The 23,194-nt window shown below is 47.6% G+C and overlaps 2 protein-coding genes and 1 long non-coding RNA gene across 4 annotated transcripts; 1 reads left to right on the forward strand and 2 right to left on the reverse strand.

The window, feature by feature from the left end:
- The first annotated feature begins 1,794 nt into the window (after positions 1-1,794).
- On the forward strand, positions 1,795-3,336 carry LOC116731313 (uncharacterized). Its single transcript, XR_004341566.1, has 2 exons — positions 1,795-2,139; positions 2,440-3,336. It is a non-coding gene; the product is annotated as an uncharacterized LOC116731313 (long non-coding RNA).
- On the reverse strand, positions 3,248-7,860 carry c19h1orf216 (chromosome 19 C1orf216 homolog). Of its 2 annotated transcripts, none has more exons than XM_032581026.1 (2): positions 7,595-7,860; positions 3,248-4,582 (listed from the first exon to the last, which is right to left on the reverse strand). In XM_032581026.1, the coding sequence occupies exons 1-2, from the start codon at positions 7,597-7,599 to the stop codon at positions 3,622-3,624; spliced, it is 966 nt and encodes a 321-aa protein (XP_032436917.1). In that variant the 5' UTR covers positions 7,600-7,860; the 3' UTR covers positions 3,248-3,621. The 2 variants fall into 2 exon arrangements, with proteins under 2 accessions (XP_032436917.1, XP_032436918.1); XM_032581027.1 differs by having other exon boundaries at positions 7,665-7,858.
- Positions 7,861-11,906: 4,046 nt separating this feature from the next.
- On the reverse strand, positions 11,907-23,166 carry clspn (claspin). Its single transcript, XM_032581016.1, has 24 exons — positions 22,851-23,166; positions 21,046-21,166; positions 20,548-20,876; positions 20,327-20,479; positions 20,200-20,247; positions 20,050-20,122; positions 19,856-19,958; positions 18,106-18,542; positions 17,828-18,016; positions 17,534-17,697; positions 17,292-17,464; positions 17,168-17,211; positions 16,429-16,595; positions 15,884-16,340; positions 15,682-15,715; positions 15,499-15,574; positions 15,317-15,426; positions 15,075-15,236; positions 14,875-14,996; positions 14,032-14,156; positions 13,848-13,968; positions 13,702-13,772; positions 13,463-13,618; positions 11,907-12,174 (listed from the first exon to the last, which is right to left on the reverse strand). Exons 1-24 carry the CDS (start codon positions 22,875-22,877, stop codon positions 12,049-12,051), a joined length of 3,588 nt encoding a protein of 1,195 aa, XP_032436907.1. The 5' UTR covers positions 22,878-23,166; the 3' UTR covers positions 11,907-12,048.
- Between the last annotated feature and the right edge of the window lie 28 nt (positions 23,167-23,194).

The raw sequence follows: 23,194 nt of genomic DNA on the forward strand, positions 1-23,194 counted from the left end.
CAGCCGGATAATCAGTGGGCGGGGCCCCGCAGAGGACCCCCTCAATGCGCTCCTGAGAACCTCTTAAGCGTGAAAAAGCTTTCTTTCTCCTGCTTTTGTTCCCGGAGGTTTTATGGACCAACATGCGTCTTTATGAGGTCGGGGGATTTTTCACGGGACTCTATAGACGGAGATAATCCTTTCAGCTCCCAGTTTAACCTGCTGGTTTCATATTTATTAGCTGGTTAAAGCAGCCGAGGCAGCTGAAGCACACACACACACACACACACACACACACACACACACAGATCCAGTCCCGGAATCACTCTGACCTCTGACCTCCAGGGCGATCCGCAGGTTTCCCAACAGGTCCAGGAAAACTGACCAGATTTACTTCCTGCTGGATTTTTCCTGGAAAACTTTTTTTCACGTTTCTGTTTTTGTCTGAAATTAAAGAAAAAAATCATAAAATGAAATAGAAGAAAATAATTCAGCCTGTAATAAAATATAAACAAACATCCTGATGTTTATATTTTAAATGTCTCTGTTTCCTTTTCCCGGATTTTAATAGAAAAATAAAAACAAAGCTGTTGTTTTTTATCATCTGTATTTTATTAATTAAGAATTACAGAAACAGATTATTTAATTTTAACAGATTAAAACAAGTGAAACAAATCAGGTTCAAGTATTTTGTTCTTCTCTAATCAAAGTTATTTTTTAAGACATCTTTACAAAATGATATTTTTGGACATAAATATGAAACTACTTTTATATTTATGACACATTTCTTCTCCTGAGTTTTTGTTTGCAAATAAAAACTAAATAAAATGGTAAAACTCCATCTTTGCAGTAAATGAACCGATTTGATGCACAAAAGGATCTGAAACACTTTAAGCACAAATGAATAAAACTGGGATCAAATAAAATGTTACTTGAAGGAAACAGGTTTTAATCTGGAAAACATTTAGGATATTAATGAGAAATTAAAAGATTCTGGACTCTTAAAAGTAATAATCTGTTTATTTTTCATGTTTTCTTTTGTTTGTTTTGTTTCTGCTTTAAGTTCAAATTATTTAAAGGAGGAAACTGAAGGATGAATTCAGCTTATTAACAGTTAATGAACTGATGGAAGCAGAATGTTTTGGGCCTCCAGGGCTTCCGTACACAGAGCTCACCTGCAGACTCAGACCAGCTGATTGGAAAATGAAGAACAGGTGTGATCATCTATCTATCTATCTATCTATCTATCTATCTATCTATCTATCTATCTATCTATCTATCTATCTATCTATCTATCTATCTATCTATCTTCATCATCTCTTCATCATCCTCGGGCCGTGGCCTCCCCTCCATCCTCCTCCTCCTCACCCTTCATCCCTCTCTCTTCCTCTTCCTCCCCCCAGCCACCCCGTTCCTGTCAGAGCTGATAGTTTCCACGCCAGCGGAGCGCCGCGGGCCTCCGCTCTGTCACACCACATCAGGCAGAGGAAGAGGAGGAGGAGGAGGAAGAGGGCGCGTGGTGTCTGCGTTCAAACTGCAGCAGCGGAGCCCAAACTTTCTCATGTGGAGTCGGTCCGGTCCAGTCCGGCTCGGTTCGGAGGAGCAGAGTGGCTGTGCGCCGCTGGAGGAACATGATGAGTGTTCAGTGACGAAAACAGAGGATGAAGAGGAGGATGATGATAGTTTTGAAGTTTTCCCCAGGAATCTTTTTGAGACCCCGGTGATGACGTCATCAGTCTGGACTGGAGTCTTTGTACTGAACCGGTTCTGGTTCTGTTCAGTTTGATCTCTAAACATCAACATGATCTGGTAAAAACACATTTATATTTATATTAAATTTAAGGATTTAAATCTTCACACTCATGAACTTTTATGTAAATATTGACAGAATTCATTGGAACTTTAATTGGGTCAAATCTCTGAAACTTTTTATTTAAAACTAAGAACGGTCCTGAAAAAATTAAATCAATCTCTCAAAATAATTATTTTGAACAGAGAAATCTGAAATTCTCATAACGTCCTCCTTTTCCCAGCATGCACTGGGCCGTTTCCGTTCGTCCCGATGCGGGGCCTGCATTGTGGCCCCTGCTCGCTGCCGCCCTCTGCTGTTACTTCCTGCACACAGCAGGGTGTACCTGCGGCCTCCCATCCTGAGGTAAAGTAAGTACACCCCTATGCAGCAAGTTTCTGGATAAATCCCATGTTCAGCGTATAAAAGTTCTGCTGACGGTTTAAATCCTCAGATATAATTAATCTTAAAGCTCAAATTTCTTAGTTTTACTTTATAGATTCATTTGTACCAGAAAATAAAACTTAAAATACATAATTCTATGCACTTTATTTCAAATAAGTCAACATTAGATACATTTCAAAATATAAATATTTGAATTTGAACCATTTTCTATTATTTTATAAATTTTTATTTATGAATTACATTTTTCTTCTGTTTCGGCGGTGCAGTGTCGCCCCCTGGTGGAGGAGACCAGAGACTGCTCAGACTGAGGAAGAGGAGGGTCCTGAAGATTTATTCTGCTGTTTAAACCTAAAAACATATTCAGCAGTGTTAAGACGTTTCCTGTTGAAGTGCCTTTGAGCAGCCAAAGGCTGCTGGTTAAATTGGGGTTTGGTGGGAAACCAGATTTCTCTGCGCTTCTTTAAAGACTTCCAGCTGCTGTGACACCCGGTTTGTTCCTGAGGTTCCAGGTTTTCAATATAAAAACTCTCAGTCTGAAAATAATTGACGTTTTCTTCCATATTCTGATTTATTTGGAGGTTGATTCTGAAATCCCTCCACCCCACCGGTCTGTTCCTTCTTTTGGGAGCTGCTGCTGGTTTCCGTCTCGGTTTCGTGGTAAACATGTTTTCTGCTCGGCCTGGATCCAGAACCGTCAGCCTGAGAACAACGGCTCTGATAAGCTTCTGAAACGGCCGGGGGAGGAGCAGGGATTATCCCGAACTGGCCCCGGGGCCCTGGCTCCTGCACTCAGACAGATCGGACCTCCAGGGCGCTCCAAGGGCCCGGCGACCCCCTCAGGATGGAGATTACAGGGCGGCGCTGCGGCTTGTATCTGGGAGCGCCGCGGCCTCACATGGAATCACAAGGACAAACAAGCGGCCGTGTGACGATCAGACACACAACACCGCTGTTCAGGCCACACAGAGCCCATTGTTAGAGGAGAGGCTGCTGCAGGAAGCAGAGGTAAAAATAGCATCAGCCATGTTTGTTCTGTTCAGCCCAGATCAGATAAAAACTCCCAAACACACAAAGTTCAGATAATTTCTTTAATCTGGGATAATAAGTCAGATACAAACACAAAATGTTCAGGAATAAAGACAGAACGGTTGGTTCAGAGTCAAGTTTATCTGCCTCTGTTGTCATGGTATCAACACTGGTTGTCATGGTTTCATCATACTGCCTTCAAGGTATCATTATGGTATGGCCACCCTGTTGTCATGGCAACGTCATAGTATCATCACAATGTTATGGTAGTATCATCATAGTAACATCATGGTATCATCACAGTGTCGTCATGGTGACGTCACACCGATGTAGAGCTCTAGGGTCCCGCAGAAAGTCACACACATTTACAGACACAGAAACACAATGAGACACAGGCGCTGTGACATCACACTGTAGGCCTCCTATGATTGGGCGACAGCGGCGGCGGCTCCCATCCGCAGCAGCTCCTTCCTGTGGGTCAGGATGACGTCGAAGCTGGACTGCAGGCGGTTCTGCTGCTCCTGGACGCGGCCCTGCAGCGTGCGCACCCAGCGGATCAGCGCCAGCCGGCGGTACATGGTCAGCTGCACCTGGTGCTTCTCCATCTCCTGCGCCTTGAAGCGCTCGCGGTCCCGCAGCGTCCACACGGCGTCCATCAGCTCCGGCAGCTCGCCGTCCGAGTCGGACGATTGGTTGTCGCCGTGGTTACGCTCCCCTGGCAGGTCGCTCCCGGTCGGCGGCTTGTTGCTGAAGCTCCTCTGTCTCACATCTCCGGTTCTGGTCGGCCCGGCTTCAGGCTTGCTTGATTTGGGCTCTCCGACGCCGACCCGGTCCCAGCCGCCCAGGATTCCCGCCTCGCCTCCACTCTCCACATTCAGGGAGGAGACGCTGCCGCCGGAGCGACAGCTGAACTCCGACTCCGAGTCGCTGTCTCCCCATTCGTCATCCGGGTCCTCCTCCTTCCTCTGGCGCTCCTTCTTCTCATCAAACATCATCATCCTCTCCTCCTCCTCCATCCTCCACTCCTCCGCTCCGTCCGGCGGGACCCGTCCGTACCCGTCATCCCCCGTCTCGATTTCAGGGAGCGGCTCCAGTGGGCTCCAGCAGGGCAGGCGGGAGCGAGGCGACATCAGGCTCGAGTTGAAGCCGGAGGTAGGCGAACTCTGAGGGTCGCGACCCAACGGCAGGTTCCGGGGACGGACCTGGTTCCGGTTCTCATCGCCTCCTCTCCTGGTTTCTGCCTGGGCTTCGTCGTTGGCGCCTGGCAGGAAGTTGAAGTTGCTGTCTTTGTTCCTGAGGGGGCAGCTGTTGGTGCCGCCTCTGTAGGCCAGGTCCAGATGTTGGTTCTGATGGTGCAGCATCACTGACCTCGACTGAGACTCACTGAAAGACACGACACAACAGAACTGAACTCAGAGCCACCATCGGGTCCAAGAGCTGCTTCTGCCGGGTCTGAAAGTCCCGAATAACCAGAGTTTCCTCATCATCCGGATCAACACATTTGGCTGCTTTGCCTCTCAGTTTCAGTCCAGAACCGGACCGGTCCGATTCTGGACTGCCGGGTTAGAGCTTCAACCCAACCCAGGCAGCTGCTGTCTGACCGGGCCTGGCCGCCGCCTCGTTAATCCCGGTTGTTTCTCATTGACCGGGATTTTCTACCAATCAGAGAACAGAAGGAGAAATTACAGCTGAAAAAATGTTTATTGTCTTAAAATCTCACAGGAATTTATATTTATTTGGATTTTCTTTTGCAGGAAGTTATTATAAAGTATAAAACTTTTGCAGAAACTTTTATACATAAAATAATTATGTATAAGTGTTATACATAATTATGTATAACACTTTCACATAATTATGAAATGAATATCTTTTTTGTGGGAGTGGAATAAAAAGCTGCTTGGTTTTATTATCATGACTTTTAAACAAAAGTTTTCTTCTCAGACTAGAGGAGCAGGAAACTGATGAATTTATTGGTTCATAAAGTCACAACATTCAGTTTCTTTTAAAATGACATTTTTTTTTTTTTTTTGAACAAAGACTTTATTTTATCAGATCAATATTCAAAATCAATGATTAATACAATAAGTCAGAAACAACAATTTCCAATACAACCAGACAAACAGTTGAACAACAACAACCAAACAAGTCGGCGAGCTGAAGATCAAGGATTTTTTACATGGGGGATGAAATAAAGGAAAAATCTTTCTTGAGTGACTTTTGTCTTTATTATAACGGAGATATGTGTTAAATCTACATATAAAATATGTGCCTGTGTGTTTACATTTATCTTACTCACTACAATATTAATTGGAAATATGTCTTCAAAGGGTTCCATCTTTTCTTAAATAAGTCAGTGGACAAATTTAATTTTGCTGTTATTTTCTCCATCGTATAAACGTTCACTAGTTTCTCTTTCCATTGATTTACAGTAGGGGGTAAAAGTTTATACCAACATACTGTTATCATTTTTTTGGCTACGAGAACAAGGATTCCAAACAAGTACTGTTCTTCTTTACTTAAATTACTTGGGGGAATTCCCAGAACAAAGATCCGGGGGTTCCAATCAATATAAGTGTGCAAAATATTTGAAATTTCCTCTCTAATTCCCTCCTAAAATTTCTTAATCTTTGGGCAATCCCAAAAGACATGAGTGTGATCTCCAACTAGTCCGCACTGTCTCCAGCACAAATTTGATTTAGCTTGATCAAATTTGGAAATAATATATGGAGTTTTGAAATATCTAACGATTATTTTCCAATAAAATTCTTTCCATGTTGGACTGTTAGTCAGTTTATGTCCAGTTACACACACTTGCTCCCACTCTTCATCTTCAATCACAACATTCATTTCTAGTTCCCATCTTTCTTTTATCCCAGGAGATCCCGTCGACAGACATGTAAAATGACATTTTTAAATGTGTGGTGGTGGCGGAGGGATTCAGAGGCACCGCGGCCTCAACGCGCCTGTTTACCGCATGCCTCCCCTTTCCTGTCAGCCTACTTTGAAAAAGGGAAACTAGAGCCCACAAACGGAAAAATAACACATTTTAGTTTCATTAGTCTTTTTATTTTTCAAATGTAGCATCAGGCATTTTTATTCTGCATGTTTGTCCTTCACTGGATCTTTGTTATCTCCACTTTATACCAAACTAACCTTTAGCTGCATAAAACAGATGGTTTTATGTCTCTATTAGCCAAATGGCAGACTGATTATTAAATATTAGAACTTTTTTTTACCCCTCCAGGGTCTTTTGTGGCTCTAGTGTCCCTTATATGACAGCAGGCTGACAGGAAACGGGGGAAGACATGCGGCAAATGTCGTCAGGTCCGGGAGTCGAACCCGCGACGGCCGCGTCGAGGACTGAGGGCCTCCAGGTGCGGGTCGCGTTGACCGCTACGCCACCACGGCACGCCCCAACATTAGAACATTTTAATGTGTTTTTTTTTTTTCCCATCTTGGAAATATGCAATAAGTTCACAGAACGAGCTGTCTGTCGCAAAAATACAAAATAAAATCAGTTTTCAAAAGCAACGCATTGAAATAATTGTTGTTTCACTGAACATGTGGGATTATATAGAATTTTCTGTGATCAACGAGTCACAACAAAACTAATATCTGCAGCAGAAATATCTTTACTGTACATTTAAAATGATCTGTCTTGCTGTAGTTTTTAGCAGCAGGATGCTAAACAGTGACCAGTCCGCCATTTTGGATGTGACGTTACGACCCAGGCCGTTCGGTCCCAACCCTGACCCCTGACCCCTGACTGAGTCCACACTTCATAGGGGCGCAGGGCGCTGAGCCCCGGACCGGGCCAACGCATGGATTCATTGAACAGGAGCAGGTCCAGATTTAACCCAGCGGAGGAGATTGGACCGAACCAGAGAAGAGAAGCAGACAAAGAACCGAACCAGAACCGTCTGGACCACCAACCGGGTCAGGAGCTCCAGAACAGAACCGCTGAGCAGCAGCAGATTATAATCCAGCAGCAACAAGAAGGATAACACTCAATATGCACGCATGCGCACACGCACTGATGCGTGACCTATGGGCGCTTCCATCATCATCATCATCATCATCATCATCATCGCATGGAAACGTCTAATCCTGACTGCAGGCAGCTGTCAATCACTCCCCAGCCCGCGCCGCGCGCGCACGTGAGGCTGAAGGACGGGACGTGACCGAGTCGGGAGCGCGCATGCGTTGATGTTGATGAAGGCTCGGTTCGCTTTATTCCGCGAACCCGCCTCTGATCCTGCGGCAGAACCGTGAAAATGCGACAGAATGGAGCAGCCGAACCCGAACCGAACCGGGTCGGTCTGAGCTCCGCTCCGATTCTGGATGCTTTGGTGAACCGAGCCAGGAGGTTCGGTCCAGGCTCCTTATGTAACTCACCCCATCCCCGCTCCTCTTCCTCCTCCTCTCGCAGTGTGATCGGGTCTACATGGTTCTACTTGGTTCTTACCTTTTCTACTGGTTCTGGTCGCTGGAGCCGCTGCTGGTCGCTGCGCCCTCCCAGTTCCTCCTCCTCCTCCTCTCGCGCTCCTGGCTGATGTTTATCTGCCTCCTCTTCCTCCCTGCTCCTCCTCCTCCCTCCGTGTGACTAACATCCTGCTGCGGGAGGAAGACACAACAATGTGAGCACAGAGTTCCTGTCTGGAAACCAGAAAACTCTGATTTCTGAATTTCTGCTCGAACATGAAAGAAATGGATCAGAACCATTCAGCAGAGGAATCAGCGAACTTTGCGGCCCCCTGCTGGCTCCAGGGTTTTTTAATTTTGAACCTTGTCAGGTTCTTCTCCACTCATTACAGGCTGAGCTCCTGCTGCTGTTCCCCAAGGCTGAGTCCTGGGCTCTCTCATGTACGGGGTGCCGATTGAGTCAATAATTTGGTTATTTATCCTTATGAGAAGAAAATGGGGGTTAAGTTTTCAAAGTCATATTTTCACTGTTATTCATTCATTTATCAATGTCACAGTTTCAAACTAAATGTCATGTTTGGAGCTAAATATACCAACACAAACTAAATGTTCAGCTCCAAACAAAACAGTTAGCTTCCAACAAATTCCTTAGGAAGCAACAATACAGAGTTCTGTCAATATTTACTGAGCTAGCTAAATATTTAGCACCAAACTAAGCTAGCTTTATAAATATTTAGTTAAATATATTGCACTAAATATTTAGCTCCAACCTAAGAATTTATCGAGCTCAGAGCTAACTAAATATTTGGCTTTCATACTAAATATTTCCCCAATATGCAAATTCCCTTGTTGACGTGAACAATTTAAATTTAGGAGATTGTGAAGAGGTTAAGAAAACCCAGCTTTTATTTTGGCAGTCCACTTACAGATATCAGCAAGTGAATTTGCATATTACCTAAAGATTTAACTCTGAACTAAATATTTAGATTCAAGCTAAATATTTGGCAAAAAAATTAGCAAAGTCAAATATTTAAGTTACCAAATAATATTTAGTTTTGAGCTAAGTTTTAGCTTTGATCTATCTAAATATAATTTAGCTAGCTCTGAACTAAACATTTAGCTTGGAGTGAAACTAAATATTTGTGTAAAAATATAACTTTTTGTCTTATAACAATTTTAATTATTTCGGTTTAAGTTTACAAACTGCAGCCAATGTTCCGAATATGAATGAAATATGAGAAATAAAATCAATCTGTTGCTTTAACTTGGTAAATGAACTGAAGTTGATCAGAAGGATTCTGTGATCTGGCTGAACCGGAGCGTCAGAGCAGGACAGGAGGATCTGCAGAGGTCACTTTCAATGTGGGAACCTTGAATGCTTCCTTTGTTTCCAGAGGGACGCCTTCGCCTCGTGTCCCAGCAGCTCATGATGTTCTGTCACAGCTGAGCTGCAATAAAACCAAACATTTTGGAGCATGAAGCGGATCCAGGATGAGATCACAGAACATCACAACGCCGACGACCTTCTGACCTTTACTCAGCCACTCTGTCTGGACCTGCTGCAGATCTCTGGCTGACCTTTAACCTGTCGCTGCCTGACCTGCTGACCTCCAGATCTCAGCCTGCTGCTGGAGTGAAACTTTCTCCTATACATCATAAGTTCCTCTGGTGCATTCTGGGAAATGTAGTTTAAACAACAAGCAGATTAAATCATTCACTCAGGCTGCAGACATGATCACCAGGTTCATCTGATTCAACCTGCAGTGTTTGGTAGGTGTTACCCACAATGCAACAGTGCCAGGCGAAACCATGCAGGAAGGCTGCAGGGTGTGTGTGTGTGTGTGTGTGTGTGTGTGGTATGCAGAGAGGCTACATCACACAGATTTAACAACTTCAGCGTCTCTCATCCCTCCTGACATGTTTTTGCTGCTGGCAGAAAGAGCAACCCTCAAAACACACACACACACACACACACACACACACACACACACACACACACACACACACACACTTTTATCCCAGTTCTCCTTCAACTAGAATCCCATTCAAGTGCATCAGCTGCCGACGTCCTTCCTGCCTTACTCCCTCTTCATCCTCTTGCAGTAGCCTCAGCACATGAAAAATACATCAAACACAGCCCTGCGGCCTCATCACACACACACACACACACACACACACACACATCCACAGAGCGCCGCCTCTGTTTGAGGGGGAGAAGAAGAAAAGTGGCGTCTGCAGAGGACAGTGACGAAGAGACGCAGCCAGCTGAAACGTTAACATGCTGAGCAAACAGAGCAGCAGCAGAACTTCTCACCTCCTGCATGAAGCTGCTCTGTTTGGGTCGAACCCGCCTGCAGCACCTGTTTCCCTGCCGGACCCAGAACAGGGCCTGCAGAACCAGAACCAGGCTGTGGTAAAGCTAGAGTCAAAAATGAACAGCAATACTTTGGGTTGTGACTTTTAAACTAACTGTTTTTGCTTCTTTTATTCTTGGTTGTGTCTTGTTTTTATTTTTGTAATAAATGTTTACTGTATGTTACACTAAATTTAACTACATATTGAAATCTGTCATGCATGTTAACTATATTAACAACCTGCTAGGGAACTACAGAGGGAAATTAGCCTCCCTGGCTAAAACTGGTAATTTATGTGATGAATTCATGTTGATTAATATGCACTGTCCTCATGAAAAATAAATTGGTCTAAATTTAATTTATCACATTGAGGAAAAAAAAGGGGTTAATTTTAAGTCATATTTTCACCCTGTTTTTCATTCATTTATCAAAATTTCAAACTAAATATCTAATTAGAAAGCTAAATATTTAGTTGGCTCGTAAATACGTAGATAATATATGCAGGTACTTCCGATAAGTGGACTATCAAAATAAAAGCTGGGTCTTAAGAACTTTGTAAACTCATTGTGGATCCGTTGGTTACAGATTCATCGATGTCCCACAAGGAGCCGCGCTGTAGACAGACGTTGGTCCCCACAAGGATATAAAAACCTGGTTCTCTCTCTCTCTCTCTCTCTCACACACACACACACACACACCCACACACACACACACACACACACACACACTGCAGCCTCTGTGGGTCTGAATGACCCGGATCCGAGTCCTCAGGATGTTCGGCTGCGCGGTTCTGACCTCTGCGGGGTTAAAGCAAGTTGTTCCGGAAGCTTCAGATAAAATGTTGCTATTAAACTCCAATCAGATCCGGTTTGGTGACCCTGCGATCCGAACCAAACCGGAGGGTTTCTCCGAATGGAGCGGAATGATCGATGCTGAGTCGAACCGGCGGCTCTGCAGGCGGGGCCCCCGCTGCTGCTGGCCCCTAGTGATGCTTAATGGGCCCGCTCCGAACCGCGGGACCCGCCTCTAATCACCGAGCCTCCTAATGAGACGGAGCGACATGAAGGGCTCGTTTGGACCGCAGCCTGTCATTAGAGACTCATTAGGCTCCGAGCTGCGATCAGGCGACAGGAAGAAGAAGAAAGTCCTCCAGTCCGGGTTCTGTGGGTCCAAATGATCAAACTACCGAAGGTTCGGAGAGGAACCAGCCGAGTCTCCGCTCCTGAACCGGTTCAGTTCACCAGGGCCGGTCCAAGCAGGTTTTCATTGGGCCCCGTTCCAACATGTCGACAGCAGATGCTCATTAAGCTACTGTGTAGCATAGCTGCTAGCATTAGCATCATACCGGTATTACCAGGCTGTTGACTTTAACCTTACAGAAGCAGCGAGCTAAAAGAAAATCTGGATTTTGAAATGCAGTGGCATTTAAACGGTCTATTTAAAGTAACATCAGCTGAAACTACATTTACAGTAAACAAGCAGTTTGGCTTGCAACTCTGAAAATATAGAAATCAAATTTCCATGTGTAATAACATTGACTTTGTATTAATGTTATTTTATACATTTATAATTCTAGTTTGGTGCTCTCAGAGGCAAAGGTTAAAGGTCACGGTGAACGCTCCCAGCCCCGGTTTGGATCCGTTCCAAACTTGACATTTTCAGCGTTTTGGGTCTAGTTGAGGTTTAATCAGCAGGAAAACGTTCCTCTGTAAACTACAGATCATCTAATATTCACAGAATCCGCCACCAATCAGCTGGAGTCGGAGCAGGTCATTGGTTGAATGTTTAGTGATGTCACTTCTTGAAGTTAGTGAATCCATTTTGAAATCAAACGGTTTCAGTTGAACTGGTTTGGACTTTGGCAGCCGGGTCGGACTCTGCGGTTTGGTTTGAGTTTTAGCCAACAGTCGGAACCGAGGCGACACAAACCGGATCTTAAAATCTGCTTTTATTTACACTGTAAAACAAAGACGGTCAGCATCAAAGGTTAAAATTCATCAGACAATATTTACACGATGAAACATTTAAACCGGTCTGAATCCAAGATGGATCAGAACTGGTGGAGGTCAGAGGTCAGTGGTCCAGGAAGCTGAAGATGCTCCTCTGAGAGTTCCTGTTGGGTCCAGCGGTTCGGTTCTGTCTGCACGGCCGCTTGGCTGCCGGGCTCACCGCCCCCACCTGGCTCCTCTTCCTCACCACCTGAGAGCAGAACCCAACAGAACCTTAGGTCCAGCATGTGAGGAGGTGGACTCACAGCCAGAACCATGAGAAAACCAAACTGGTTCTTTGTTCCCAACAGAACCAGAACCACTCTGTAGTATTGTGCAACTGCAGGGCAATAGCTCCCTCTAGTGGTGGAGAGGTGGAAGCTGATCTGTGCAGCCAGAGGTTCTGCAGGTTGTCTCTTGACTCGGGCGGTTTTAACAGAACCAGTTAAATGATAAAATGTAAAACTGATCAAATGAGGTGGTTCAAACAAAGGTGTGATCACAACAGTTTGTTTTGTTGGTAATTTTACAGAATTAAAAGGGGTTGAAAGAGTAATGAATTTAGGTGTTATACCGATTTTCACCACGGGGTGGCGGTGCTTCCCGTGAGTTTTCACAGATGCCTGGAGGATTAAACTCTAATTCTGTTTACTTACAGGTTATTAGTGTCCGCTAAGCACGTGGCTGAGATTCCAATAAAGTTTTTATCATATAAAATTTATCAACCAGTTTCTTGTAGACGAGGTATTAAGTGGGGGGGAAAAAAACACGCTAATACTGTGTTTGCATTTCAAGCTAGCTGAGCAGCTAACTGCTAACTGCTGCTCCATTCACTGTTGTAGCAGCCAGTGATTGAAATATATCATAGCATAATATATTTCAATCAGAAATTAAGACGTTCAATGAGCAAAAATATGTTCATTATGCTAAAAGTTCTGAATTTTATGTTGACGGTAGTAGCGTTATATGACTTATGTTTCACCCTTGAACCATCTATAAATTACATTTAAATCCCAAAACGATACATCTCATAAAACTTTAAGACCTAAACAGTTTCTTTAGATCCAAAGTTGTACATTTTGTAAAAGTGCAGACCTGCCACAATAACATTTTAATGGACAATAAATTCTTAGAAATTATTGCGATAATCATGTTTTGAGACCATTTTTTCAAGTAATAAACTGATAATGGTATAATGCTTGCCCTCTCAGATCAATAAACTGATTTTGTACAGAACGCTTCACACTGAAACGGCAGAATATCAAATATTCAAAATAAAACCAAACAAAATGGAAATTAAAAACTGAAGACAAACAAATTGGATTTTAAGTTTCTGCAAATAAAATTGCCTTTCAAAACTATCAGAATGGAAATTGAGCTTATTTATATTTGTCATTAATTTCTTACAGTGACGGGCTTATAAAAGGTTAACATTAAATTTTATTTGACTAAATCTCAGCAGGGTGCAGGTGGCGGTCTACCTGCCCACCGAGCCTCACCTGGTTCTGAGCGCGCTCTGTTGGCGCCTTGTCAGGCGACAGCGTTTGGAACAGGAATCCTCTGGAGCTCCTGGGAGCCAGCGGGTTCCCCTCCGAGAGGCCGGCCAGCTTCTGCAGCACGGCGGCCGGCTGGCTCAGCAGGGAGCCCCTCCTCACCTGGAAGAGAGCCGGGTCACTCAGAGTAGCCGCCGACCCGTCAGAACCGACCCACCCAGACGGTTCTGGAGGACGAGACCCACCTGGACGGGCTGGGAGGGTTTCTGGAACGGGTTCAGAGCAGCTGCGGTCCTCTGGTCCGACTGAGGCGGTTCTGTTAGCAACAGGTCAGAGTTAGGTTCTGATCCGATAAACCATCAGAACCTGGGCAGGACCGGACCGGACCCACCTTTCCTCTGCAGCGTTCTGGCCGTCAGTTTCTTGGCCAGCTTCATGAACCGACTGTCCTCGTCTCCGATCTGCTCGTCCTCTCCGTCCGGATCCTCTCCTTTCAGAGTTTTCTGCTCCGTCTGAGACACACGGGTCAGACCCGGTTCCGTCCGCAGCAGAACCGTGATGAAGGTCGGACCTACCTGCTCTCGGAGCCACTGCTCCCTCTCCAGTCGGTCCTTCCTCCTCTGGACCTCCGCCGGGTCCACGTCGTCCTCTTCCTCCCCGTCTTCCTCTCCATCCGCGGCTGACCCGTCGAACCCGGCATCTGGACCAGAGGACACACACTGAGGCCCGGTTCATGAGGTTCTGCAGGGGCCTGGTTCTGCTGACCAAGTTCTGGGTCAGCAGGTTTTAAACCGGCTGCTTCAAACAGAACCAGTCCATCTGCTGAGGTCGTTGAAAATGGCCAACGATGTTTTTACGGTCGGATCTTCTGTGTTTTTAACTTCAGGACGGTTCCGACCTGATGGTCCGGTAGACCCGGTTTGATTCAGAACCAAAACTACATCATCGGTTCCATCTGCTGTGGTTCCCTTTTTTTTAAAACTTAGAATGAGATTACTTGCATCTTTTAATGCATTTCAAATATGGCGTACAAAAAATAAACTGCAGAAATTTGTCCGACTAAATGAAGGGTTAGGGTTGGGGTTGGGGTTAGGGTTGGGGTTAGGGTTACCCGTCCTGCTGCGACGCTTCGAAACTTCACCGAGTCAATCTTCAGCAAAAATTTCTCTGTTCGAAAAGTTAAGAAAAAAAGTTTAAAAAATAAATTAAACCTCAGAAATTTTCTAGAAAAGCTTGGATATTTCTGGGTTTGGTCTGAAAATAAAATTTTGACTCTTGTAGAAAAATAGTTTTTTCCAGAACATTTCAGTTTTTGGTGCAAATTTACGCTTTTCTCTCTACAGAGGCGCCGATTCAGTTGGGATCATTTCTGACCCCGTGTCTCCAGTTTGGACCCGGTTCTGACCCGGTCGGCTCACCGATGTTCTTCCAGCGGAAGCGGCGCGCTCGGCCCGGCCCGTCTGAGTGCAGGTCGCCGTCGGCCAGGTAGCGGTCCTGGTACAGCCTCAGCCGCCGCTTGTCGTCGTCCAGGATCTGCTTCCTGCGGAGAGGAAACCGTCAGCCGGACCGTTTCAGAACCGGATCAGCCTGCGGAACCGGGTCGGCGGACCGGACTCACATGTGAATCTTGTTGACTTGGTTCTGAAGCTCTTCGTCCGACGGGAGCTCCTCCAGCAGCTCCTCTTCCTCGTACTCGCTGTCTCGGTCACCCTCCTCATCGTCGCTGCCGATGTCACTTCCTGAGAGCTCCGCCTCCGACTCCACGTAATCCATCAGCGCCCTGTGACCAGAACCGGAACCAGAACCGGGTTTTTACAGCAGAACCGTCACACTGAGGTTAGCTTAGCTTAAATAATTTACATTTTCTTCTTCTCTGATCGACGAGGAGCGAAGACACCCTGCAGCTCCTCCTCTTCCTCATTATTTTCCTCTTCCTCACCGACATCATCTTCATCCTCCTCCTCTTCCTCCTGTTAATCCAATCACGTGATTCAGTTTTTCCAGGAACCAATCAAACGTCCAGACTCAGGAAACTTCCTCACCTTTTCACTTTCTACATCCGACAGAAGACGAAACTCGCAGTCGTCCTCCTCCTCCTCTTCCTCAGCCTTCGTCTCTCTTTGTGGGAGGAAACGAAAAGCAGAAGTTTAACCCACAGATAAACTTCTGTTTAACTGTTTCCTGTCGCTTTCGCTCTGGAAGGAAGTCGGATCGGTCTTTGGTACCGTTCTGCAGCTGGTGAAGCCGAGTCAGCAGAATCTGAAACAGAAACAATCAAATGAAAATATTTTTAAAAATTAAAGAAAAATCTGTGAAAAAACAAAAAGATTTTATAATTAAATGTTCTAACAGTTAAATATTTATTTCATCAATATGATAAAAACTTCTGATGCCCGATCCAGTTCCTGCTCCAGAACCAGAACCCACCTGGGCCGGGGAACCTCCCGGAGCAGAGCCCCATCAGCTCCTCCATCTTGTCCTCCTCTTCCTCCTTCCTCTCCTCCTCTTCCTCAGAAGCGGTCTGCGGGAACGCTCCGGAGCAGAACCCCAGCAGCTCGTCCTGGGCCGGGCCGGTCGGTGCTGACCCGAAGCGGCCGGAGCAGAGCTCCAGCAGCGCCCCCATCTGGGCGTCCATGGCGTTCTCGTCCAGGCTGTCCAGTAGCAGCTGCCTCTTGTGGGTCGCCCCTGGTCGCGACCCCACGTTCAGGAAGCCGTCGGCGTCCAGCAGCTGGGACTGGACCTCGTCCTCCAGGCAGAACCGGGCCTGGGAGTCCCCGCCCAGAACCGGGCCGCTCCCCGCGGCGCTGGGGGACGGCGGCGCGTACAGGTCCTGGGAGTCCTCCACCGGGAGGCAGAGGGACGGTTCCGACAGCCGGCCGGAGCTCTGGGTGGGGGAGAACGGGTCGGAACCGGGTCAGAACACATACACGTCCACAGCAGCAGTACAAACCCGGGGTCAGAGGTCAGGTCACCTTGGAGGCGGAGCCGAGGATGCTGGGCCGGAAGAAGCAGGGCGACGGGGAGCGCAGGGCGGCGGCGTGGGGCCCGCGGGCCGCGCTGCGCTGCTGGTTGACGGGCTGGTAGGAGGTGAGCATGGAGCCGGGCAGCTCCAGGCTGCTGTTGTGGCTGCCGTCCTCCTCTGGGGACACGGAGACACGGAGATGAGCCTCACCGGGACCAGGATGCTGCTGCTCCGACTCAGAGTCACGACAATCAGAATGGAAAACCGTTTCGAATCCATCAAACCTTCCGTTTCAAATGTTGCTTTAAGCTCAGCAGCGCGCCAGCCGCAGCAGCGCGCCAGCCGCAGCAGCAGCGCCAGCCGTTCTCTGTGCCAACATGCTTTTCCCAGAATGCACCTGGCATCGAGTTGGCAACAGAAAGAACAAAATTTACCCATGTAAATTTGTCCTGGGTAAATTTACACTTACCAATGACAGACAGGGAAAAGCTAGCGAGCCAGCTAGCTAGGTGTATTAGCAGCTAGTTAGCATAGCGTCAACCGCCTTGAGTCACAGAATGTAATTAAGATGCAGGCGACTGAAACTTTGCCTGACTGAAAGTCCCTGAGACAAAATAGAAATATTCCTTCTAGGACAAAGATTGTGATTCATTTAAAACCGATTTTTATGTTTTTAAATGAATTCAAGACGTTTTAAGGCCTTCGTGTTCAAAGGATGAACCATGTTGGACTCTGTTCTCCTGACTCACCGGTCTTGCCGGACACGTCGGGTCCAGACTTCCTCACCCCGTCCCTGGAAGACAGAACAGCCGTCAGGAACAAGTCCCGGCCGGATCGGCGCCGCGGGCCGGATCGGTACCGGATCAAACTCACCCGGTCCGGGAGCAGGAGCTGCCCGGGAACAGCATCAGCGTCCCGTCCATGTGGAAACGGTCCGGAGTCTGAGCGGCGGGAGAAAGGCTGCGGACGCTGCGAGCCGCGCTCTCCTCTTCCTCCTTGTCCTCCTCTTCCTCGCCGCCATCACCACCCAGTAAGTCGTCCACATTCTGCCAGTTACACACCAGTTAAAGAGCCTGAGTTATAGCGACTGCAGCAGCAGCCTGTCGGGTTTTCACCTCTTCCTCAGACTCGTCTGTCATATCTTCCTCTTCCTCCTCTTCCTCGTCCCCACAGTCTTCGTTGTCGAGGCGATGAAGCTCGGCTTTTCGCGCTCGCTCCTCCTTCCGGCGCTGGGCCATGGCGAGCTGCAGCCGCTGCTTCAGGGTCAGCAGCTTCTCTCCTGCAGAGACGAAAAGAAAACTGAGAACTGAAAATCAGAAACGCGTCAGAACATGGAAACGCCATCAGGGCCGAGGAACATGGCGCCGTGTCAGGAACGCGGCAGCATGTCGGACCGTCAGGTGACCAACCCGGCTTGGTGGCGGCCGGCTCCTCGGCTCCCTCCTTCAAGGTGACGGTAACGGACTCTGAGCGCAGCTCCTCCTGGCCAGAGGGGGCGCCGTCTTTACGGATGATGGTGAGCTGAACGGTGCGCTCCACCGGCGGACGAATGGGCGCCTGGACGTGTCGCAGGTAGCGCTCCTTCAGGGCCGCCACTCCTGTTGACCGGCAGATCTGGGTTAGACTGTGATTCCGGACTCTGACGGTGATCCGGGCCGGTTCGGACCAGGCCGATCCCGATTCTCACCCGGGTTGCAGTGAGGCGGATCGAGCTGAACAAACACGCCGTCGTCAGGACTCAGCTTGGCCGGCGGTGGCGGGTCCAATCCCAGCTCCTTCAGGCGAGACAGTCGGTCCGCCTTTGTTCTGGCTGGTTCTGATGCAGACGGCGGAACCGGGTCGGACTGAGGTTCTGAGGCTGCTTGGTTCTGTTCTGGTCCACCGTCAGGAAGCAGTTCTGCAGAATCGGCACCGAGAGACTGCTGCAGAGTTTCTGAGAGCAGCAGCATCGGACTGGACTCCGGTTCCTCTGCAGGCAGGTTCTGCTGCTGTGGGGAGGAGGCGGCTGCAGGTGCAGGTAAGGACCGGATCTGATTGGACGAGAGGTCCAGGGAGGGCGGAGCCTCCTGCTGGGTGGGCGGGGCCGACGGCGTCTCCAGCATCAGCTCCGAATATCTGGAAGATCTGAGAACAAAAATTAACTTCAATATTAAATGATTGATGAGTTGATCAGGTAATCAGTACTCCAGTATCAAACACTTTGAGTACTTTACCAACTCTGGTCAGAGGTCAGAGGTCAGGTTTAGAGGTAAGGTTTGAATTTAGTTCAGCTCAGGAATAGACTATTAACGATTCCAGTAAAAGTAAAAAGTCCTAGAAAGAAAGAAGAAAGTTTACAGAACCTGCAAGTTTGAGTCTGAGTTTCTGGTCGAGACATTTTTGTTTTTCATCCAGAAATTTTACTCAACAGCAGAGATATTCATAAAATTACTCAAGCAAAAGTAAAATGTACAGCGAAGTAAAAATACTCCTAAAAGTTACTCGAGTAAATGTAACTAGTTACTATCCAACTCTGGTTATGGTGATGGAAAATATCTGGGATAAGAGTAATCACTGGAACTAATGAGTGGCAGTCAATGCAAAGTGTGTCTCTCTCTCTGTGTGTGTGTGTCTCTCTCTCTGTGTGTGTGTGTGTGTGTCTCTCTCTCTGTGTGTGTGTGTCTCTCTCTCTGTGTCTCTCTCTCTCTGTGTGTCTCTCTCTCTGTGTGTGTGTGTGTGTGTCTCTCTCTCTGTGTGTGTGTGTGTGTGTCTCTCTCTGTGTGTGTGTGTCTCTCTCTCTGTGTGTGTCTCTCTCTGTGTGTGTGTGTGTCTCTCTCTCTCTGTGTGTGTGTGTCTCTCTCTCTGTGTGTGTCTCTCTCTATGTGTGTGTGTGTCTCTCTCTCTATGTGTGTGTGTCTCTCTCTATGTGTGTGTGTCTCTCTCTCTGTGTGTGTCTCTCTCTCTATGTGTGTGTGTGTCTCTCTGTGTGTGTCTCTCTCTCTGTGTGTGTGTCTCTCTGTGTGTGTCTCTCTCTATGTGTGTGTGTGTCTCTCTCTCTGTGTGTGTGTGTCTCTCTCTCTATGTGTGTGTGTCTCTCTCTCTATGTGTGTGTGTCTCTCTCTATGTGTGTGTGTGTCTCTCTCTCTATGTGTGTGTGTCTCTCTCTCTGTGTGTGTGTCTCTCTCTATGTGTGTGTGTGTCTCTCTCTGTGTGTGTGTCTCTCTGTGTGTGTGTCTCTCTCTATGTGTGTGTGTGTCTCTCTCTATGTGTGTGTGTGTCTCTCTGTGTGTGTCTCTCTCTATGTGTGTGTGTGTGTCTCTCTGTGTGTGTGTCTCTCTCTCTATGTGTGTGTGTGTCTCTCTCTATGTGTGTGTGTGTCTCTCTCTGTGTGTGTGTGTCTCTCTCTCTCTCTCTATGTGTGTGTGTGTGTGTGTGTGTCTCTCTCTGTGTGTGTTTACTTGAGCAGGGCCATGGCGGGCCCCTGGGGCCGGGCCCTCCTCCTGTAGAACTGCTGGATGGTTTTGGGTTCTGGGATGTGGTACGGCAGGCCGAGGCTGGACTCTGTGGAGACGGAGAACAGGTTGAGCCTTCAGCACGCCGCCGCCACTCACCGGTGACGGCGACGGCTCTGATGGCGGCGGCGGCGGCGAACCTCGGACCAGACGCTGCGACTCGCTGTGCAGCTGCTTCATGGCCTCCCTGCTGGCGCGAGCCGCTCTCCTCTCCTGTAGACGGAACAAGAACAACGTTTTAGCGCTCGGCTCAACTTCCTGAAGGCTTACTGCGCTTTAGCGTCACGGACCGCGCGGCGGGGTTTCTCTGGAGCCTCTTCATCCTCCTCCTCTTCCTCCTGCAGTCAGAGCGAAGCCTCAGTCAGAGGAACCAGAAACAACCTGCAGCAGTGGGAGGAGCAGAGCTCCTGCTTCTACCTCCTGGTTTCTCATCTTCATCCTGACTGCGGCTCTGATGGCGTCCAGAGACTCTTCCTCCTCCTCCTCTTCATCAGCCAGGCCGGTGTCGAACAGGTCCGGGTCTCCTAGAGGACAGCCGCTGTCGTTCAGAACCACAGGAAGCGCTCCGTCCTGAAGAGACCAGATTAAAATGATTTTTTCCATCTGAACGCTGGAACTTGTTCAGGATGAAGACGCACCTCCTCTTCCTCACAGAACCGCGCCGCTTTCTTCTTCTTCTTCAGTATCTCCATCGCTTTGCTGCGTTTTTTCTTCTTCTCGTGATTTCTCTGACTCTTCTCCCTCTTCTTCACATCCTCCTCTTCCTCGCTGTCATTAGGAGCCTGGCGGATCGTCCTGCTGCTCCGCCCCCCCTCCTCAGGCTCCGCCTCCTCGCCGCTGGAGCCAGGCGACCTCTGACCCCCAACCAAGTCCACGCTCTTCTCTGCCGCCACCTCCTCTTCCTCGCTGTCTACGATGGCGTTTCGCCGAGGCTTCCTGCGAGCTGCGACGTCTTCATCGTCTGAATCTGAAAAACAAACCGGGCCGTTCAGAACCAGAACCTTTACTGATTACTGAAAGAACACAGAGCAGTAATGAAGCCAAAACTACACAAAAATATAAACATTTAAGATAAAAAAAAACCCTTCATCTGTAAACCTGTTCTACCAGAACTCCTTTAGTTTCAGTTTCTGTACCTGGAACGGCGTCTCTTGTGTCAGCCGTCGTCATGGTAACCGCCTCCTCGGCCGGCGAGCCCATCCCGCTGTCGGAGTCGCTGTCCGGCGTCGTCTGGGCCGCTGCTGGCGGCGCTTCAGCCTGAAAACAACGAGACGGCTTCACTAGAGAGGAGAAGCAGAACAGAAAACCTTCCACAGGCCGCAGGTACGTTTACAGCGAGGGTGTTCAAAGTGGGGCGCAGGGGCCATTAACGGCCCCTGGACTGATTTAGTGCGGCCCCCCCAAACACAATTCAAGAATAAAATAGAACAAAACCATGACTAAAATCTAAATTTACTTACAAAAATGTTGGATGCAACACAAAGTGATCGTCTGGTTTCCCTCTGTCGTCACGGTAACCAGGATCACATCTACTTATAAAATTATAGATAGAAACTTTATTAATCCCTTTGGGAATTTACAGTCTAAATTAGACCTTCGTGTTCCAGAATCTGATTTTAACTGCTGGGTTAGAAGTTGGCTGAATGCAGGAAGTGTTTCTGATGAAGATCCTGATTTTATTGCTGAGAACTGATGAATTTTTTTTTTTACCCCTCCAGGGGGTCTTTTGTGGCTCTAGTGTCCCTTATATGAAAGTAGGCTGACAGGAAAGGGGGGATGGAGAGGGGGGAAGACATGCGGCAAATATCGTCGGGTCCGGGAGTCGAACCAGCGACGGACTCAAGGTCTCCAAACGTGGGTCGCGCTTTCCCCTACGCCACCGCAACACGCCCTGGATGAAATACTTTATCAGTTTTCTTCAATTGAATCCACAAATAAACAAACTGGATGCCTTTCATTTAATAAAGAAAAAACATTTCAAGTTTTGGCTCTTTGAAAAAACCTGATTATTTTGCTTGATTAAAACAGTTCACGCTTAGTTTATTGTTGAATATGTTAAAAAATTGTGTTAAAGATATTGTTTTGGCCCACAAGGTCATTCAAGTTACAATTTTGGCCCATGTGACAAAGTTTGGACACTGCTGCTCTGCACTAAACACACATCACTGAAATCACATTTTTAATTTTATTAAAAATATATATTAATTAAATGTATCAAAACTTTAAGTTTCCACTTTGGTCAAAACATGTTTGGTTCACTTTAAGTAAATGCCCTGTTTTATGAAGAACACCAGTGAATCTTCTGTTTTTATTTATGGTTTATGATTAAAATAAAATGTTCCCAGGTGAGTTTGTGTGTTCGGTTTCCCTGGACGCTGATTACAGGATCCTAGATGTGACCTGAATGACCCCACAGAGGACAAAGCTTCACTGAAACCTGCAGCCATCCAGAACCAGAGGGAGGCCATTTTACAGCTCAGACCGGCCAGGTGGAAACCCAGAGTACCAGCTGGGTAGCCCGGGTTCGGTTCTGTAAGGCGGGTTTCTGTTTAAATCCAGGCCGAGTTGCAGCTGTGGCGCCTGGACGCAAACAATGAAGCATCATGGCTTCATTCCTCCTAAACTTTACTCCTGGAAACGGCCTCAAACTGAACACACTGCGGTCCATCTCCTGCTCTCCGACCCCAGGTTGCTGAACCATGAGGTGATAGCAGCGGATAAACAAGTCAAAGTCCATTTTAATCTGAATCTTAATGGGGGGAAACAGGCCTCAGTCCAGCCCGTCCTGTACTACAGGCTAACCTAGCTCCCAAGCTAAGCGGCTAGCTCTCTGCTCATTTTAACATCACAGTTCAGAACCTAAAAACACACAAATGGAACCGGAACCAGGAGTAAGAACCACAGAAACCCAGTAGGCCCACTTATAAACCCGGTGCTTTACCTGCTGCTGGGACACAACCAGGCTCATCTCAGTTCGGACGGCTCCTCTGGATTAAAACCCAACTATCCCGCTCAGTCGAACCGACGCTGAAAGTACCGCTTCTGTGACACCACCGAGTAAAGAACTTGTTCTGATCTTTAGGTCCACATTCAGGCCCAGATTACCCGGTTCCCCGCACACAGCTCCTCTTCCTCCCGCCTGACCCGCTCTCACGTAGCGCAGTTTAAGCTTTGGCGCGTCGTGACAGCTGGAGCTTCGCTTCCACCACAGAGCTGCCAATCAACCGCTTCTCCTCCAGCCATTGGTCCGTTCTGGACTCTTGGATCCGCCCACTGTGACGACAC

Source organism: Xiphophorus hellerii, chromosome 13 (genome assembly GCF_003331165.1).
Source record: "Xiphophorus hellerii strain 12219 chromosome 13, Xiphophorus_hellerii-4.1, whole genome shotgun sequence".
Lineage (NCBI taxonomy): Eukaryota > Metazoa > Chordata > Actinopteri > Cyprinodontiformes > Poeciliidae > Xiphophorus > Xiphophorus hellerii.